Here is a 20,909-nt window from a genome sequence, read left to right on the forward strand (position 1 = left end):
ATATCAGTGTTACAGTGAGGGGTGTGGGGTATATCAGTATTACAGTGAGGGGTGTGGGGTATATCAGTGTAACAGTGAGGGGTGTGGGGTGTATCAGTGTTACAGTGAGGGGTGTGTGGTATATCAGAGTGTTACAGTGAGGGGTGTGGGGTATATCAGAGTGTGCCAGTGAGGGGGTGTGGGGTATATCAGTGTTACAGTGAGGGGTGTGGGTTGTATCAGTGTTACAGTGAGGGGTGTGGAGTATATCACAGTGTTACAGTGAGGGGTGTGGGGTATATCAGTGTTACAGTCAGGGGTGTGGGGTATATCAGAGTGTTACAGTGAGGGGTGTGGGGTATATCAGTGTTTCAGTGAGGGGTGTGGGGTATATCAGAGTGTTACAGTGAGGGGTGTGGGATATATCAGTGTGTTACAGTGAGGGGTGTGAGGTATATCAGAGTGTTACAGTGAGGGGTGTGGGATATATCAGAGTGTTACAGTGAGGGGTGTGGGGTATATCAGTGTGACAGTGAGGGGTGTGGGGTATATCAGAGTGTTACAGTGAGGGGTGTGGTGTATATCAGTGTTACAGTGAGGGGTGTGGGGTATATCAGTGTTACAGTGAGGGGTGTGGGGTATATCAGTGTTACAGTGAGGGGTGTGGGGTTTATCAGTGTTACAGTGAGGGGTGTGGGGTATATCAGTGTTACAGTGAGGGGTGGGGTGTATATCAGTGTTACAGTGAGGGGTGTGGGGTTATATCAGTGTTACAGTGAGGGGTGTGGGGTATATCAGTGTTACAGTGAGGGGTTGTGGGGTATATCAGAGTGTTACAGTGAGGGGTGTGGGGTATATCAGAGTGTTACAGTGAGGGGTTGTGGGGTATATCAGTGTTACAGTGAGTGGTGTGGGGTATATCAGAGTGTTACAGTGAGGGGTGTGGGGTATATCAGAGTGCTGCAGTGAGGGGTGCGGGGTATATCAGAGTGTTACAGTGAGGGGTGTGGGTATATCAGAGTGTTACAGTGAGGGGTGTGGGGTAAATCAGTGTTACAGTGAGTGGTGTGGGGTATATCAGAGTGATACAGTGAGGGGTGTGGGGTATATCAGAGTGTTACAGTGAGGGGTATATCAGTGTTACAGTGAGTGGTGTGGGTATATCGCAGTGTTACAGTGAGGGGTATGGGGTATATCAGAGGTTACAGTGAGGGGCGTGGGGTATATCAGAGTGTACAGTGAGGGGTGTGGGATATATCAGAGTTACAGTCAGGGGTGGGGGTATATCAGAGTGTTACAGTGAGGGGTGTGGGGTATATCAGTGTTACAGTGAGGGGTCTGGGGAATATCAGCAGTGTTACAGTGAGGGGTGTGGGATATATCAGTGTTACAGTGAGGGGTTGTTGGTGTATATCAGTGTTACAGTGAGGGTGTGGGGTATATTACAGTGAGGGTGTGGGGTATATTACAGTGAGGGTGTGGGGTATATTACAGTGAGGGGTGTGGGGTATATTACAGTGAGGGTGTGTGGGTATATTACAGTGAGGGTGTGGAGTATATTACAGTGAGGGGTGTGGGGTATATCAGTGTTACAGTGAGGGGTGTGGGGTATATCAGAGTGTTACAGTGAGGGGTGTGGGGTATATCAGTGTTACAGTGAGGGGTGTGGGGTATATCAGTGTTACAGTGAGGGGTGTGGTGTATATCATTGTTACAGTGAGGGGTGTGGGATATATCAGAGTGTTACAGTGAGGGGTGTGGGGTATATCAGTGTTACAGTGAGGGGTGTGGGGTATATCAGTGTTACAGTGAGGGGTGTGGGGTGTATCAGTGTTACAGTGAGGGGTGTGGGTTGTATCAGTATTACAGTGAGGGGTGTGGAGTATATCAGAATGTTACAGTGAGGGGTGTGGGGTATATCAGTGTTACAGTGAGGGGTGTGGGGTATATCAGAGTGTTACAGTGAGGGGTGTGGGGTATATCAGTGTTACAGTGAGGGGTGTGGGGTATATCAGAGTGTTACAGTGAGGGGTGTGGGATATATCAGAGTGTTACAGTGAGGGGTGTGGGGTATATCAGTGTGACAGTGAGGGGTGTGGGGTATATCAGTGTTACAGTGAGGGGTGGGGTGTATATCAGTGTTACAGTGAGGGGTGTGGGGTATATCAGTGTTACAGTGAGGGGTGGGGTGTATATCAGTGTTACAGTGAGGGGTGTGGGGTATATCAGAGTGTTACAGTGAGGGGTGTGGGTATATCAGTGTTACAGTGAGGGGTGTGGGGTATATCAGTGTTACAGTGAGGGGTGTGGTGTATATCATTGTTACAGTGAGGGGTGTGGGATATATCAGAGTGTTACAGTGAGGGGTGTGGGGTATATCAGTGTTACAGTGAGGGGTGTGGGGTATATCAGTGTTACAGTGAGGGGTGTGGGGTGTATCAGTGTTACAGTGAGGGGTGTGGGTTGTATCAGTATTACAGTGAGGGGTGTGGAGTATATCAGAATGTTACAGTGAGGGTGTGGGGTATATCAGAGTGTTACAGTGAGGGGTGTGGGGTATATCAGTGTTACAGTGAGGGGTGTGGGGTATATCAGTGTTACAGTGAGGGGTGTGGTGTATATCATTGTTACAGTGAGGGGTGTGGTGTATATCAGTGTTACAGTGAGGGGTGTGGGGTATATCAGTATTACAGTGAGGGGTGTGGGGTATATCAGTGTTAACAGTGAGGGGTGTGGGGTGATATCAGTGTTACAGTGAGGGGTGTGGGGTATATCAGGTGTTACAGTGAGGGGTGTGGGGTATTATCAGAGTGTACAGTGAGGGGGTGGGGTTATATCAGTGTTACAGTGAGGGGTGTGGGATTGTATCAGTGTTACAGTGAGGGTGTGGAGTATATCACGGTGTTACAGTGAGGGGTGTGGGGTATATCAGTGTCAGTGCAGGGGGTGTGGGGTATATCAGAGTGTTACAGTGAGGGTGTGGGATATATCAGTGTTTAGTGAGGGGTGTGGGGTATATCAGAGTGTACAGTGAGGGGTGTGGGATATATCAGTGTGTACAGTGAGGGGTGTGGAGGTATATCAGAGTGTTACAGTGAGGGGTGTGGGGATATATCAGATGGTTACAGTGAGGGGTGTGGGGTATATCAGTGTGACAGTGAGGGGTGTGGGGTATATCAGAGTGTTACAGTGAGGGGTGTGGTGTATATCAGTGTTACAGTGAGGGGTGTGGGGTATATCAGTGTTACAGTGAGGGGTGTGGGGTATATCAGTGTTACAGTGAGGGGTGTGGGGTTTATCAGTGTTACAGTGAGGGGTGTGGGGTATATCAGTGTTACAGTGAGGGGTGGGGTGTATATCAGTGTTACAGTGAGGGGTGTGGGGTTTATCAGTGTTACAGTGAGGGGTGTGGGGTATATCAGTGTTACAGTGAGGGGTGTGGGGTATATCAGAGTGCTACAGTGAGGGGTGTGGGGTATATCAGAGTGTTACAGTGAGGGGTGTGGGGTATATCAGTGTTACAGTGAGTGGTGTGGGGTATATCAGAGTGTTACAGTGAGGGGTGTGGGGTATATCAGAGTGCTGCAGTGAGGGGTGCGGGGTATATCAGAGTGTTACAGTGAGGGGTGTGGGTTATATCAGAGTGTTACAGTGAGGGGTGTGGGGTAAATCAGTGTTACAGTGAGTGGTGTGGGGTATATCAGAGTGATACAGTGAGGGGTGTGGGGTATATCAGAGTGTTACAGTGAGGGGTATATCAGTGTTACAGTGAGTGGTGTGGGGTATATCAGAGTGTTACAGTGAGGGGTATGGGGTATATCAGAGTGTTACAGTGAGGGGCGTGGGGTATATCAGAGTGTTACAGTGAGGGGTGTGGGATATATCAGAGTTACAGTCAGGGGTGTGGGGTATATCAGAGTGTTACAGTGAGGGGTGTGGGGTATATCAGTGTTACAGTGAGGGGTCTGGGGAATATCAGAGTGTTACAGTGAGGGGTGTGGGATATATCAGTGTTACAGTGAGGGGTGTGGGGTATATCAGTGTTACAGTGAGGGGTGTGGTGTATATCAGTGTTACAGTGAGGGGTGTGGGATATATCAGAGTGTTACAGTGAGGGGTGTGGGGTATATCAGTGTTACAGTGAGGGGTGTGGGGTATATCAGTGTTACAGTGAGGGGTGTGGGGTGTATCAGTGTTACAGTGAGGGGTGTGGGTTGTATCAGTATTACAGTGAGGGGTGTGGAGTATATCAGAGTGTTACAGTGAGGGGTGTGGGGTATATCAGTGTTACAGTGAGGGGTGTGGGGTATATCAGAGTGTTACAGTGAGGGGTGTGGGGTATATCAGTGTTACAGTGAGGGGTGTGGGGTATATCAGTGTTACAGTGAGGGGTGTGGTGTATATCATTGTTACAGTGAGGGGTGTGGGATATATCAGAGTGTTACAGTGAGGGGTGTGGGGTATATCAGTGTTACAGTGAGGGGTGTGGGGTATATCAGTGTTACAGTGAGGGGTGTGGGGTGTATCAGTGTTACAGTGAGGGGTGTGGGTTGTATCAGTATTACAGTGAGGGGTGTGGAGTATATCAGAATGTTACAGTGAGGGGTGTGGGGTATATCAGTGTTACAGTGAGGGGTGTGGGGTATATCAGAGTGTTACAGTGAGGGGTGTGGGGTATATCAGTGTTACAGTGAGGGGTGTGGGGTATATCAGAGTGTTACAGTGAGGGGTGTGGGATATATCAGAGTGTTACAGTGAGGGGTGTGGGGTATATCAGTGTGACAGTGAGGGGTGTGGGGTATATCAGTGTTACAGTGAGGGGTGGGGTGTATATCAGTGTTACAGTGAGGGGTGTGGGGTATATCAGTGTTACAGTGAGGGGTGGGGTGTATATCAGTGTTACAGTGAGGGGTGTGGGGTATATCAGAGTGTTACAGTGAGGGGTGTGGTGTATATCAGTGTTACAGTGAGGGGTGTGGGGTATATCAGAGTGTTACAGTGAGGGGTGTGGTGTATATCAGTGTTACAGTGAGGGGTGTGGGGTATATCAGAGTGTTGCAGTGAGGGGTGTGGTGTATATCAGTGTTACAGTGAGGGGTGTGGGGTATATCAGTGTTACAGTGAGGGGTGTGGGGTATATCAGTGTAACAGTGAGGGGTGTGGGGTGTATCAGTGTTACAGTGAGGGGTGTGTGGTATATCAGAGTGTTACAGTGAGGGGTGTGGGGTATATCAGAGTGTGCCAGTGAGGGGTGTGGGGTATATCAGTGTTACAGTGAGGGGTGTGGGTTGTATCAGTGTTACAGTGAGGGGTGTGGAGTATATCACAGTGTTACAGTGAGGGGTGTGGGGTATATCAGTGTTACAGTCAGGGGTGTGGGGTATATCAGAGTGTTACAGTGAGGGGTGTGGGGTATATCAGTGTTTCAGTGAGGGGTGTGGGGTATATCAGAGTGTTACAGTGTGGGGTGTGGGATATATCAGTGTGTTACAGTGAGGGGTGTGAGGTATATCAGAGTGTTACAGTGAGGGGTGTGGGATATATCAGAGTGTTACAGTGAGGGGTGTGGGGTATATCAGTGTGACAGTGAGGGGTGTGGGGTATATCAGAGTGTTACAGTGAGGGGTGTGGTGTATATCAGTGTTACAGTGAGGGGTGTGGGGTATATCAGTGTTACAGTGAGGGGTGTGGGGTATATCAGAGTGTTACAGTGAGGGGTGTGGTGTATATCAGTGTTACAGTGAGGGGTGTGGGATATATCAGAGGGTTAAAGTGGAGGATGGGATAAGTACAAGATACGTACTCAATACATTGTGTTTCCCTTGTGGAGATGTTGGGTTTTGATTTGTCCTTTGCGTTTGTTGTAATCTTACGTTCCACACTCCCCTCCATTAACCCAGTGAGGCCATTCCCAGCTGGTGCTGTAATCTGATTGCTGGTTGAGCCAGTCAGATGGCCGTTGCTCGTGGCAGCTGTCAAGCCTGTCAATGAATCACGGTGTCAGAATCAAATCACTGTCCAGCAGATTAACTTGTGTACCGCGCCACCCCGTCCGGGGATCCCCAGCCCGCGACCCCGGCTGGGGATCGCCGAGCGGCACTGGGGTCTCCGGCCAGGATCACCCTGCGACACCGAGCTCACCGGGAGAACCATGCGACTCCGGGGTCACTGGATTAAGCACGTGACACCAGGGTCACCTGGGGAAGCGTGCGACACCGTGCTCCCCGGGATAAGCGCGCGACACCGTGCTCCCCGGGATAAGCGTGCGACACCGTGCTCCCCGGGATAAGCGTGCGACACCGTGCTCCCCGGGATAAGCGTGCGACACTGTGCTCCTCGGGATAAGCGTGCGACACCGTGCTCCCCGGGATAAGCGCGCGACACCGTGCTCCCCGGGATAAGCGTGCGACACTGTGCTCCCCGGGATAAACGTGCAACACCGTGCTCCCCGGGATAAGCGCACGGCACCGTGCTCCCCGGGATAAGCGTGCGACACCGTGCTCCCCGGGATAAGCGTGCGACACCGTGCTCCCCGGATAAGCGTGCGACACCGTCCTCCCCGGGATAAGTGCGCGACACTGTGCTCCCCGGGATAAGCGCGCGACACCGTGCTCTTCGGGATAAGCGCACGGCACCGTGCTCCCCGGGATAAGCGTGCGACACCGTGCTCCCCGGGATAAGCGTGCGACACCGTGCTCCCCGGGATAAGCGTGCGACACCTCCCCGGGATAAGCGCACAGCACCGTGCTCCCCGGGATAAGCGTGCGACACCGTCCTCCCCGGGATAAGTGCGCGACACTGTGCTCCCCGGGATAAGCGCGCGACACCGTGCTCTTCGGGAAAAGCGTGCAACACCGTGCTCCCCGGGATAAGCGTGCGACACCGTGCTCCCCGGGATAAGCGCGCGGCACCGTGCTCCCCAGGATAAGCGTGCGACACTGTGCTCCCCGGGATAAGCGTGCGACACCGAGCTCCCCGGGATAAGTGTGCGACACCGTGCTCCCCGGGATAAGCGTGCGACACCGTGCTCCCCGGGATAAGCGCGCGACACTGTGCTCCCCGGGATAAGCGCGCGGCACTGTGCTCCCCGGGATAAGCACGCGACACTGTGCTCCCCGGGATAAGCACGCGGCACCGTGCTCCCCGGGATAAGCGTGCGACACCGTGCTCCCCGGGATAAGCGCGCGACACTGTGCTCCTCGGAATAAGCACGCGGCACTGTGCTCCCCATAAGCGCGTGCACTGTGCTCCCCGGGATAAGCACGCGGCACCTGTGCTCCCCGGGATAAGCACGCGGCACCGTGCTCCCCGGAATAAGCACGCGGCACCGTGCTCCCCGGGATAAGCACGCGGCACCGTGCTCCCCGGGATAAGCACGCGGCACCGTGTTCCCCGGGATAAGCGCGCGACACTGTGCTCCCCGGGATAAGCACGCGGCACCGTGCTCCCCGGGATAAGCGCACAACCCCAGCGGCAGGGCTAAAGCTCCCGTTTAGAATACAGGACATAGAAAAATACAGCACAGAACAGGCCCTTCGGCCCACGATGCTGTGCCAAACTTTTGTCCTAGATTAAGAACAAATTAATCTACACCCCATCATTCTACCGTAATCCATGTACCTATCCAATAGCCGCTTGAAAATCCCTAATGTTTCCGACTCAACTACTTCCACAGGAAGTGCATTCCATGCCCCCACTACTCTCTGGGTAAAGAAACTACTTCTGACTTCCCCCCTATATCTTCCACCATTCACCTTAAATTTATGTCCCCTTGTAATGGTTTGTTCCACCCGGGGAAAAAGTCTCTGACTGTCTACTCTATCTATTCCCCTGATTATCTTATAAACCTCTATCAAGTCGCCACTCATCCTTCTCCGTTCTAATGAGAAAAGGCCTAGCACCCTCAACCTTTCCTCCCAAGACCTACTCTCCATTCCAGGCAACATCCTGGTAAATCTCCTTTGCCCCTTTTCCAAATATTCCACATCCAGGGGCTGGTTTAGCTCACTCGGCTAAATCGCTGGCTTTTAAAGCAGACCAAGCAGGCCAGCAGCACGGTTCGATTCCCGTACCAGCCTCCCCGGTCAGGCACCGGAATGTGGCGACTAGGGGCTTTTCACAGTAACTTCATTGAAGCCTACTCGTGACAATAATCGCTTTTCATTTCATTTCATTTCATTTCATCCTTCCTAAAATGAGGTGACCAGAACTGCACACAGTACTCCAAATGTGGCCTTACCAAGGTTTTGTACAGCTGCATCATCACCTCACGGCTCTTAAATTCAATCCCTCTGCTAATGAACGCTAGCACACCATAGGCCTTCTTCGCAGCTCTATCCACTTGAGTGACAACTTTCAAAGATCTATGTACATAGACCCCAAGATCTCTCTGCTCCTCCACATTGCCAAGAACTCTACCGTTAACCCTGTATTACGCATTCATATTTGTCCTTCCAAAATGGACAACCTCACACTTTTCAGGGTTAAACTCCATCTGCCACTTATTAGCCAAGCTCTGCATCCTATCTATGTCTCTTTGCAGCCGACAACAGCCCTTCTCACTATCCACAACTCCACCAATCTTTATATCATCTGCAAATTTACTGATCAACCCTTCAACTCCGTCATCCAAGTCATGAATGAAACTCACAAACAGCAGAGGACCCAGAACTGATCCTTGTGGTACACCAGTGGTAACTGGGCTCCAGGCTGAATATTTGCCATCCACCACCACTCTCTGACTTCTATTGGTTAGCCAGTTTGTTATCCAACTGGCCAAATTTTCCCACTATCCCATGCCTCCTTACTTTCTGTATAAGCCTACCATGGGGAACCTTATCAAATGCCTTACTAAAATCCATGTCCACCACATCCACTGCTTCCTCAGCCTTCTTCCTCTGTACAAGACATTCAACCTCTCTTGTCAACCATGGTTCCCTCACTCGACCATCTCTTCCCTGCCTGACAGGGACATACATATCACGGACACGAAGTATCTGTTCCTTGAACAAGTTCCACATTTCAATTGTGTCCTTCCCTGACAGCCTATGTTCCCAACTTATGCACTTCAGTTCTTGTCTGACAGCATCGTATTTACCCTTCCCCCAATTGTAAACCTTGCCCTGTTGCACGCACCTATCTCTCTCCATTACTAAAGTGAAAGTCACAGAATTGTGGTCACTATCTCCAAAATGCTCCCTCACTAACAAATCTATCACTTGCCCTGGTTCATTACCAAGTACCAAATCCAATATTGCCTCCCCTCTGGTCGGACAATCTACACACTGTGTTAGAAAAGCTTCCTGGACACACTGCACAAACACCACCCCACCCAAACTATTTGATCTAAAAGAGTTCCCAATCAATATTTGGGAAGTTAAAGTCACCCATTACTTCTACCCTGTGACTTGTGCACCTTTCCAAAATCTGTTTCCCAATCTGTTCCTCCACATCTCTGCTGCTATTGGGGGGCCTATAGAAAACTCCCAACAAGGTGACTGCTGTTTTCCTATTTCTGACTTCAACCCATACTATCTCAGTAGGCAGATCCTCCTCGAACTGCCTTTCTGCAGCTGTTATACTATCTCGAATTAATAATGCCACCCCCTCCCCCCCACCTCTTTTACCATCCTCCCAACCTCCAACAACCATGTCTGCCCGTCTTCTATCCAAGTTTCCGTAATGGCCACCACATCGTAGTCCCAAGTACCGATCCACGCCTTAAGTTCACCCACCTTATTCCTGATGCTTCTTGCGTTGAAGTATACACACTTCAACCCAACTCCGTGCCTGCAAGTACTCTCCTTTGTCATTGTTACCTTCCCCACTGCATCACTACGTGCTTTGACGTCCTGAACATCGGCTACCTTAGTTGCTGGGCTACAAGTCCGGTTTCCATTCCTCTGCCAAATTAGTTTAAACCCTCCCGAAGAGTACTAGAAAACCTCCCTCCCAGGATATTGGTGCCCCTCTGGTTCGGATGCAACCCGTTCTGCTCAGGCAGGTCCCAGCTTCCCCAGAATGCGCTCCAATTATCCAAATACCTGAAGCCCTCCCTCCAACACCATTCCTGCAGCCACATGTTCAACTGCACACTCTCCCTATTCCTAGCCTAGCTATCATATGGCACCGGCAACAAACCAGAGATGACAACTCTGTCTGTCCTGGCTTTTAACTTCCAGCCTAACTCCCTAAACTCATTTATTACATCCACACCCCTTGTCCTACCTACGTCGTTGGTACCAATGTGCACCATGACTTCTGGCTGCTACCCCTCCCCCTTGAGGATCCTGAAGACACGAGCCAAGACATCCCTGGCCCTGGCACCCGGGAGGCAACATTCCTTTTGGGAGTCTCGGTCGCGACCACAGAATCTCCTATCTATTCCCCTAACCATTGAGTCTCCTAACACAATTGCTTTTCTATGCTCCACCCTCCCCTTCTGAGCTCCAGAGCCAGACTCAGTGCCAGAGACCTGGCCGCTGGGGCCTTCCCCCGGTAGGTCATCCAACAGCATCCAAAACGGTATACTTGTTTTGAAGGGGAACGGCCACGAGGGATCCCTACACTGTCTGTCCGTTCGTTTTCTTTCCCCTGACTGTAACCCAGCTACTCTTGTCCTGTACCTTGGATGTGGCTACCTCCCTGTAACTCTTCTCTATTACCCCCTCTGCCTCCCGCATGATCCGAAGTTTACCCAGCTCCAGTTCCCTAACACGGTCTCTGAGGAGCTGGAGTTGGGTGCACTTCCCGCAGGTATAGTCAGCGGAGACACCGGTGGTATCCCTCACCACCCACATCCTGCAGGAGGAGCATGCAACTGCCCTAGCCTCCATCCCCTCTTACCTTACAGAATACAGCTGCACTGTGGACCAACTGGAACTCCGCCCTCCGACTCTGCTCCCAGTCAGCTGTACTCTCTGTAAACTCCCGGCTCCCTTCTCGCTCTTTGAGGAAATGTAGGAAATGAAATGAAAGGAGCACCTTGCTCCCACTTCACCTAACTCCCTCAGCCACCAAACACTCACTATAGCACTCAAATGCACCCAAATTCAGCATTCAGTGCAAACAGAGGCTGCACTGTAACTAGCTCAGATTTATACAGTGGCTCCAGCCTCTGACAATCTGGACAATCCCAAGATCAGCTGGCTTCCCCCATGTGGTTGTTCAGTGTGGGGGTTCAGAGGTCCAGTTCTGCAACCGTGAACACACCGCCACCATCACCACGATCTCCCAATCCATGCACCTCCCTGACCTTCCATTCCCCCATCACCAAACCCCCACACAGACCCTCCGTCCTACCCCGCCTTCTGCGGGGTGCTGCGTTAATCGTTTCCGATTAATGATGACAGCCAAGGCCACAGCTGGTGCCAGCGTCTGGCCTGGCAGCGCCACCTACCGCAAAGCCCCAGACACCCAAGACTCATGTGAGTAGCAATATGCTTCGGTATAAGGGAACAGATTGGCCAGGAGGACGGGCTGCTCACCTGGGTGCATCGCAGGCTCCTGTGGCTCTCCAACACTGCTACCTGGACCCTCTTCCCTGCCAGACCCCCTTTCCAAATTGATGAACGACTTGCTACGTGAGGAGTGCCTCAGCATGGAGGGCTCAAGGATTAAGTTGGTATCAGTGGGAAGAATTGGGGGCACAGGTGTTCCATAATAGTTTCCTGGTAAAAGAGCAGGGAATATCGGTTACTGACAAAGAAACTGCATCAAACAGGTTATCAGGTTAGATCCAGAGTAAAGCTCCCTCTACACTGTCCCCATCAAACACTCGCAGTGCAGGTACAGCACGGGGTTAGATACAGAGTAAAGCTCCCTCTGCACTGTCCCCATCAAACACTCCCAGGACAGGTACAGCACGGAGTTAGATATAGAGTAAAGCTCCCTCTACACTGTCCCCATCAAACACTCCCAGGACAGGTACAGCACGGGGTTAGATACAGAGTAAAGCTCCCTCTACACTGTCCCCATCAAACACTCCCGGACAGGTACAGCACGGATTTAGAACCAGACTAAAGCTTCGTCTACGCTGTCCCCATCAAATACTCCCGGACAGGTACAGCACGGAGTTAGATCCAGACTAAAGCTCCCTCTACACTGTCCCCATCAAACACTCCCAGGGCAGGTACAGCACGGGGTTAGATCCAGACTAAAGCTCCCTCTACACTGTCCCCATCAAACACTCCCAGGACAGGTACAGCCCGGGCTAGATACAGAGTAAAGCTCCCTCTACACTGTCTACATCAAACACTCCCAGGACTGGTACAGCATGGGGTTAGATACAGAGTAAAGCTCCCTCTGCACTGTCCCCATCAAACTCTCCAGGACAGGCACAGCATGGGGGTTAGATACAGAGTAAAGCTCCCTCTGCACTGTCCCCATCAAACTCTCCAGGACAGGCACAGCATGGGGGTTAGATACAGAGTGACGGTTACAGGGAAAGGGAGGGTTATAGGGACTGGAGGCAGTTATAGAGATAGGGAGGGGCGTAGGGGCTGGAGGAGGTTACAGAGATAGGGAGGGTTGTAGGGACTGGAGGAGGTTACAGAGATAGGGAGGGTTGTAGGGACTGGATGAGGTTACAGAGATAGGGAGGGTTGTAGGGACTGGATGAGGTTACAGAGATAGGGAGGGTTGTAGGGACTGGATGAGGTTACAGAGATAGGGAGAGTTGTAGGGACTGGATGAGGTTACAGAGATAGGGAGGGTTGTAGGGACTGGAGGAGGTTACAGAGATAGGGAGGGTTGTAGGGACTGGAGGAGGTTAGAGAGTTAGGGAGGGTTGTAGGGGCTGGAGGAGGTTACAGAGATAGGGAGGGTTGTAGGGACTGGATGAGGTTACAGAGACAGGGAAGGTTGTAGGGGCTGGAGGAGGTTACAGAGATAGGGAGGGTTGTTGGGACTGGAGGAGGTTACAGAGATAGGGAGGGTTGTAGGAGCTGGAGGAGGTTACAGAGATTGGGGGGGTTGTAGGGACTGGATGAGGTTACAGAGATAGGGAGGGTTGTAGGGACTGGATGAGGTTACAGAGATAGGGAGAGTTGTAGGGACTGGATGAGGTTACAGAGATAGGGAGGGTTGTAGGGACTGGAGGAGGTTACAGAGATAGGGAGGGTTGTAGGGACTGGAGGAGGTTACAGAGATAGGGAGGGTTGTAGGGGCTGGAGGAGGTTACAGAGATAGGGAGGGTTGTTGGGACTGGAGGAGGTTACAGAGATAGGGAGGGTTGTAGGAGCTGGAGGAGGTTACAGAGACAGGGAGGGTTATAGGGGCTGGAGGAGGTTACAGAGATAAGGAGGGTTGTAGGGACTGGATGAGGTTACAGAGATAGGGAGGGTTGTAGGGACAGGAGGAGGTTACAGAGATAGGGAGGGTTGTAGGGACTGGAGGAGGTTACAGAGACAGGGAGCGTTGTATAAAAGCTAATTACTGCGGATGCTGGAATCTGAAACCAAAAGAGAAAATTTCAAAGCCATTGAGGACCGAGCGGAGGTGGAGGAGGAGCATCTTTACACAGAGGGTGGTGAATCTTTAACATTCTATACCCCAGAAGGTGGGGAAGCTCATTCATTTGCGTATGTTTAAAGCCATGATAGATCGATTTCTGATTGATAATAAAGTAAAAGGATCAGAGAACCACAGTAAATAGAAGCAGGAGGCCATTCGGCCCTTCGAGCCTTCTCCGTCATTCATTATGATCATGGCTGATCATCAAGTTCAATAACCTGATCCCCCCCCCCATATCCCTCGATCCCTTTAGCCCCAAGAGCTGAATCTAACTCCTTCTTGAAATTACGCAACGTTTTGGCCTCAACTACTTTCTGAGGTCGCGAATTCCACTGATTCACAACTCTCTGGGTGAAGACATTTCTTCTCACCTCAGTCCTAAAAGGTTTACCCCTTATCCTTAACCTCGTTCTGGACTCCCCCACCATCGCGAACATTCTTTCTGAATTTACCCTGTCTAATCCTGTTGGAATTTTGTAAACTTCTATGAGATCCCCTCTCACTCTTCTAAACTCCAATGAATATAATCCCAACTGATTTAATCTATCCTCATCTGACAGTCCCGCCATCCCAGGAATCAGTCTGGTAAACCTTTGCTGCACTCTCGCTATAGCAAGAACTTCCTTCCTCAGATAAGGACACCAAAACTGCACACAATACACCAGGTGTGGCCTCACCAATACCCTGTACAATTGCAGTAAAACATCACTATTTCTATATTCAAATCCTCTCGCCCTGAAGCCAACATACCATTTGCCTTCTTCACTATCTGCTTACTTTCAGCGACTGAACACCAAGGTTTCGCTGAGTATCCAGCCTTCTCAATTTACACCGATTCAAATAATAATCGTCCTTCCTAATTTTGTTACCAAAGCAGTAAACATAGAACATAGAACAGTACAGCACAGAACAGGCCCTTCGGCCCTCAATGTTGTGCCGAGCCATGATCACCCCACTCAAACCCACGTATCCACCCTATACCCGTAACCCAACAACCCCCCCTTAACCTTACTTTTATTAGGACACTACGGGCAATTTAGCATGGCCAATCCACCTAACCCGCACATCTTTGGACTGTGGGAGGAAACCGGAGCACCCGGAGGAAACCCACGCACACAGGGGGAGGACGTGCAGACTCCACACAGACAGTGACCCACATTTCACTGAGTAAACCTCACATTTAGCCACATTATTCTGCATCTGCCATGTGTGTGCCCACTCAGCCTGTCTAAATCCTGCTGAAGCATCTCTGCATCCTCCTCACAGCTCACCCTCCCACCCAACTTTGTATCATCTGGTACATTATTCATGTCTTGCTTTGTGAAAATAGAAGTAAAGTAAGAATTTAGTTCCTTAGACATTTCTTTGTTCCCCATTATGACTGCCCCTGTTTCTGACTGTAAGAGGCCGACATTAATTTTTATCAATCTATTTCTCTTTACATACCTATAGAAATTTTTTTACAGTAAATTATGTTCTCCATTAGCTTACTTTCATATTGTATTTTCTTCTTCTTAATCAATCCTTGGTCCACCTTTGCTGAATTTTAAACAGGTGCCAATCCTTTGGTCTATTGCTTTTTGTTGCTAATTTGTATTTAGATTCTTTGAATCTAATACTATCTCTAATTTTCCTGGTAATTCATGGTTTGGCCACAGTTTCCTTTCTACTCTTGCGCCAAATAAAAATAAACAACTTTTGGAGTTCACCTACTTGTCCCTTGAATGCCAGCCATTTCCTGCCCACTGTCCTTCCTTTCAGTAATGTTTGCCAGTCCATCATAGCCAACTCATGCCTCATAATATCATAGTTACCTTTATTGAGGTTCAGGCTCTTGGTCTCAGAATCAACTACCTCACTCTCCACCTTGATAAATAATTAAATCATATTATGGTCACTCATTCCCAAGGATTCTAACACAATTAGGTTATGAACCAATCTTTCTCATTGCACAGAACTCAGTCAAAGATGCGTCTTCCCTTGTTGGTTCCTCATAGCTGATCATCCAACTCAATTGGCTAATCCCGCCTCCCCCCCTCCTCCCAATATCCTTTGATCCCTTTCACCCAAGGGCTATATTTAACTGCTTCTTGAACACATTGGCCTCAACTACTTTCCGTGGAAACAAATTCCACAGGTCGACCACTCTCTGAGTGAAGACATTTCTCCTTATCTCGGTCTACCCCGTATCCTGAGACTGTGACTCCTGGTTCTGGATACACCCACCATTGGGAACATCCATATTGCATCTACATGGTCTAGTCCTGTCAGACTTTTATTTTATTAAATTTTTTTTATAAATTTAGATTACCCAATTATTTTTTCCAATTAAGGGGCAATTTAGCGTGTCCAATCCACCTACTCTGCACATTTTTGGGTTGTGGGGGCGAAACCCACGCAGACACGGGGAGAATGTGCAAACTCCACACGGACAGTGACCCAGAGCCGGGATCGAACCCGGGACCTCAGCGCCGTGAGGCGGTTGTGCTAACCACTAGGCCACCGTGCTGCCCCTGTCAGACTTTTATAGATTTTTAGGAGATGTCCCCCCTTATTCTTCTGAACTCCAGCGAATACAATCCTAACCGACTCAATCTCTCCTTGTACGTCATTCCTGCCATCCCAGGAATCAGTCTAGTGTTATGGGGATAGTGTGGCCGCACAAGGTATTAAAGTATCTGATCAGCCGCGATCCCATTAAATGGTAGGGCAGTCACGATGGGCTGAATGGCGTCCTCCTGTCCAGACATTCCAGTAAAGTGTGCTCATGCGCTGAGAATACAGAGAGAGAGGATTACCGTCAAACTTTCCGCTTTCCAGAAGCCCCCCTGCCCTCTCCAGGGCCTGAAACTCCGACAGGGTGATGAAGTGGTAGTCGACTCCCGGAATTTCCCCATCTCGTGGAGCCCTGGTTGTACCTTCCGGAACAAAATGGAACACGTCAATTTGTTTAAGTTCACCAGAAGGAAAAACAGAGGAGGCGCTCTACCCCTCTGCTCCTTCAACTGGTTGCTGGATGAGGCCACAGTTTGGTGACTCAGACCTCGACATTTTCACCTTGGGACGGTGGGGGGCTGATTCCTGTGTCTAGCCCTCGCCCCCGCCGCCCCCGCCGCCCCCCCCCAAGCTCCGGGGTTCATTCTTTCCATTGACGTAGAGACGATATCTATTCTGCAATCAAAACAAAACGCTTATTTGCTGATCTGGGATCACGCAGGACTCAGTTTGAGTTGTGGCATTTCCTATGTTACAACAGTGATTACGCTCCAATTAATCCATTTCATGAAATGGGAAGAGCTTTTGGGAGCTCTGGTAATCCGAAGGCCCAAATTGTTCTGGGGAGGTGGGTTTGAATCCAGGCACGGCAGTGGGTGAAATTTGAACGTGATCAGTAAAATCTGGATTTAAAAGTAATAGTGGCCAGGAAACCATTGTCGATTGTTGGGCAGCACGATGGTTCGCGCGGCTGCCTCACAGCGTCAGGGACACAGCTTCCATTCAGTGTGGGGTTTGCACGTTCTCCCCGTGGGTTTCCTCCGGGTGCTCCGGTTTCCTCTCGCAGTCCAAGTATGTGCAGGTTTGGTGGACTGACTGTGCTAAAAATTACCGCACAGTGTGCACGTTAGGTGGTGTTACAGGGAAAGGGCGGGCGGCGTGGGCCTATGTCGGGTGTTCTTTAAGAGGGTCAGTGCAGCATCGATGGGCCAAATGGCCTCGTTCTCCACTATAGGGATTCTGTGGTTCTAAAAGCCCATATGGTTCACTAATGTCCTTTAGGGAAGGAAATCTGCCATCCTTACCTGGTCTGGTCTACATGCGACTCCAGACCCACAGCAACGTGGTTGACTCTTAAAATGCCGATCAAGACACGGAATTGTATCAAAACCGCTGCAGTAAAGTTGGAAAAGGAGCAAAACCAGACAATCCACCCGGCATCGACCTGTAAACCAGAAACGACACTGGCGAACCCAATGTCGTTGACCTTGAAAAGTCCTCCTGTTACACTACCAGACCGGACCCCAACTTTTGTTAGGCTACCAGATGGGACGGAACCCCCAAACAATGTTTCAATTTCTAAAACTGTGAGGAAAGGATACTTCACCCCAAGAGAGGTGACTGTGACCTTTATGTTAAAACAAACTTTAATTTCAATACCAAATTAACCACATTAATATCAAATAACATAGCTTTACAATTATCAGTTTAACAGCTTTCAAATAAAAGGAAATAAAGGAAAAACTTTAACTTACGATCAATACCTGCTGCTACCAATTAACAATCCAATATAAATGGTATTCAGTGCTTCATAGCGAGAGGATTCGAGTACAGGATCAGGGATGTCTTGCTGCAGTTACACAGGGCTGTGAAGAAGCCACGCCTGGAATATTGTGTGCAGTTTTGGTCTCCTTATATGAGGAAGGATGTTCTTGCTCCAGAGGGAGTGCAGCGAAGGTTTACCAGACTGATTCCTGGGATGGTGGGACTAACACAGGAGGAGAGATCGAGTTGAATAAGATTGCATTCGCTGAAGTTCGGAAAAATGGTCGAGGGGGGGGGGGGGGGGGGGGGGTAAAGCGGGATTAGGCTATTAAGTTGGGCTGACCAACCATGATCATAATGAATGGTGGAGCAAGCTCGAAGGGTCAAATGGCCTCCTCCTATTTTCTATGTAATACAGTTCAAATGCCACTTACGAATCCTTTTCAGCAATAAACTAAAATCCTTCAGTCTTGTCAAGACTCTTCTGCTCTTCCCAACAGCAAAACTGCAAACAACTGACAGACCTGGCTCCTCCCATTAATTACAGAATCTGTATCTAGCTAGGACGGAATAGAATCCTTTCAAATTATCTACACCCCAAGGAATCCCCTACAATGAAGACAATGCGCCATTAGCCATTTCTCTGTTTAAAAAAAAGTAAATGGTTAAAATCAATAATTATCTCACCTTTTACGACTCTTTAATTACAGCTTTAGCAGACATTCTGCCTGTATTTATTTTAAATCAGGGTCATTAATAACATTACAGGGCAGCACGGTACCATAGTGGTTAGCATCAATGCTTCACAGCTGCAGGGTCCCAGGTTCGATTCCCGGTTGGGTCACTGTCTGTGCGGAGTCTGCACGTCCTCCCCGTGTGTGCGTGGGTTTCCTCCGGGTGCTCCGGTTTCCTCCCACAGTCCAAAGATGTGCGGGTTAGGTGGATTGGCCATGCTAAATTGCCCGTAGTGTCCTAAAAAGTAAGGTTAAGGGGGAGTTGTTGGGTTACGGGTATAGGGTGGATACATGAGTTTGAGTAGGATGATCATTGCTCGGCACAACATCGAGGGCCGAAGGGCCTGTTCTGTGCTGTACTGTTCTAAATCTAAATTACTGCCTCAAATTCAAAATATAATGTAGTACTGTTTCTACATTTACCTTTACTATCATCTGGGGGGGGATTGTGCCAAAGTTGAGAGAACTGTCTTCCAGGCTAGTCAAGCAACATCAGAGCAATTCAGACAGGGACTTGAATTTACATTCCCAGAATTTACAGACTCGGCTATAGAACATAGAACAGTACAGCACAGAACAGGCCCTTCGGCCCTCGATGTTGTGCCGAGCCATGATCACCCTACTCAAACCCACGTATCCACCCTATACCCGTAACCCAACAACCCCCCCCCCCCCCCCCCCCCATACCTTACTTTTTTCACTACGGGCAATTTAGCATGGCCAATCCACCTAACCCGCACATCTTTGGACTGTGGGAGGAAACCGGAGCACCCGGAGGAAACCCACGCACACACGGGGAGGACGTGCAGACTCCGCACAGACAGTGACCCAGCCGGGAATCGAACCTGGGACCCTGGAGCTGTGAAGCATTTATGCTAACCACCATGCTACCGTGCTGCCCCTTTCTTTCGCTTGAGTGTCCATTTTTAAAACCACAGGTCTTATTTGAAAGTGTGTATTCGGGTATGCAGCCCCGGGCAGTGTCAGTCCTTGTTGGGTCCTTGATGCTTCACTTCAGCGTGAGCAAATTCGCTCTTTGAGAGGTCTGGATCAGCTGACTGTAGTCACTGGGAAAAGGGCTTTGAGATGCTATCTGTGACCAGGTGTTGCCACGCACGAGCAGGCCGTCCAGGGGCACCATGCCCACCACTATCTGCTTTGTCAGCCTTTGGGAGGTAGCACAGGAATTCCAGAGAGCTGATGCCATACTTTAAAAAAAAAAATTTAGTGTACTCAATTCTTTTTTTTTTCCAATTAAGCCTGGCCAATTCACCTGTCCAAAGATGTGCAGGTTAGGTGGATTAGCCATTCTAAATTGCCCTTCGTATCCCAAAAGGTTAGGAGGGCTATTGGGTTACGGGGCTAGAGTGGATATGTGGGCTTAAGTAGGATGCTCTTTCCAAGGGCCTGTGCAGACTCGATGGGCCGAATGGCCTCCTTCTGCACTGTAAATTCTATGACCTTTTTGGGTTGTGGGGGTGAGACCCACGCAGACATGGGGAGAATGTGCAAACCCGGGCAGGCAAAGTTGCCAGTATCCATGGAGTAAATCTATCGTTATAGAGTAGGAGGTTGCTTTGCCCGACAGATTGCCAACAGCGTGCTTTCCTTTCCAAATTAGTCTGGCTGCTATGTGAGCTACTCTGGTCAGGTTGAACTCATTTCCGACCTCTGCAGCCCAGCAATTGGCTGGTTCGAACGCAGTCACTTTTCTCGGTCTAACTGCTTGTTTCGTTCCGTCTGGGTGACCAGAGCTTTCAGCCTGCCGGGTTTCCCTGTCATAATCCCCATGACCTGCACACACTCTGCCTCCCTCCGCTTAGACCAGTGCTTTGCAATCCATAATGTGTCATGGCACACGTCTGACTGCATTAAACAAATTTGTTCACACCCCTAGGTCACTTGGCCTTCTTCCCTCACTGGGAACTTTGTTCTTAACTTCTCCCTGTCCCTCTCATCTTTTTTTAACCTCTCCCTGTCTCTCTCCTCTTGCTTCTGTACCAGTACTGTAAATTCTAGGATAATCTATGATAGCGGTTGTAGAGGGGGCAGGGTAGGATAGCGGAGGGGGGGCAGGGTAGGATAGTGGAAAGGGGGCAGGGTAGGATAGGGGAGAGGGGGCAGGGTAGGATAGTAGAGAGGGGGCAGGGTAGGATAGGAGAGAGGGGGAAGGGAAGGATAGTGGAGAGGGAGCAGGGTAGGATAGTGGAGAGGGGGCAGGGTAGGATAGCGGAGAGGGGGCAGGGTAGGATAGTGGAGAGGGGGCAGGGTAGGACAGCGGAGAGGGGGCAGGGTAGGATAGCGGAGTGGAGAGGGGATAAGGTAGGATAGTGGAGGGGGGGAAGGGTAGGATAGTGGAGTTGAGGGGGGCAGGGTAGGATAGCAGAGGGGGGGGCACGGTAGGGTAGCGGTGGAGGGGGCAGG

The 20,909-nt window shown here is 50.1% G+C and overlaps 1 protein-coding gene across 1 annotated transcript in view; it reads right to left on the bottom strand.

Moving 5' to 3' along the window:
• Positions 1–20,909, bottom strand: part of LOC119955922 (membrane-associated guanylate kinase, WW and PDZ domain-containing protein 1-like) — a 150,633-nt gene that overhangs the window by 73,826 nt on the left and 55,898 nt on the right. Inside the window, exons 4-6 of the mRNA XM_038782579.1 lie at positions 16,290–16,409; positions 11,466–11,648; positions 5,772–5,960 (exon numbers count right to left, since the gene is read on the bottom strand). Of these exons, the coding sequence (XP_038638507.1) occupies positions 5,772–5,960; positions 11,466–11,648; positions 16,290–16,409 (492 nt within the window). The remainder of the gene's footprint in view (positions 1–5,771; positions 5,961–11,465; positions 11,649–16,289; positions 16,410–20,909) is intronic.

The sequence above is a fragment of the Scyliorhinus canicula genome, chromosome 21 (assembly GCF_902713615.1).
Source record: "Scyliorhinus canicula chromosome 21, sScyCan1.1, whole genome shotgun sequence".
NCBI lineage: Eukaryota > Metazoa > Chordata > Chondrichthyes > Carcharhiniformes > Scyliorhinidae > Scyliorhinus > Scyliorhinus canicula.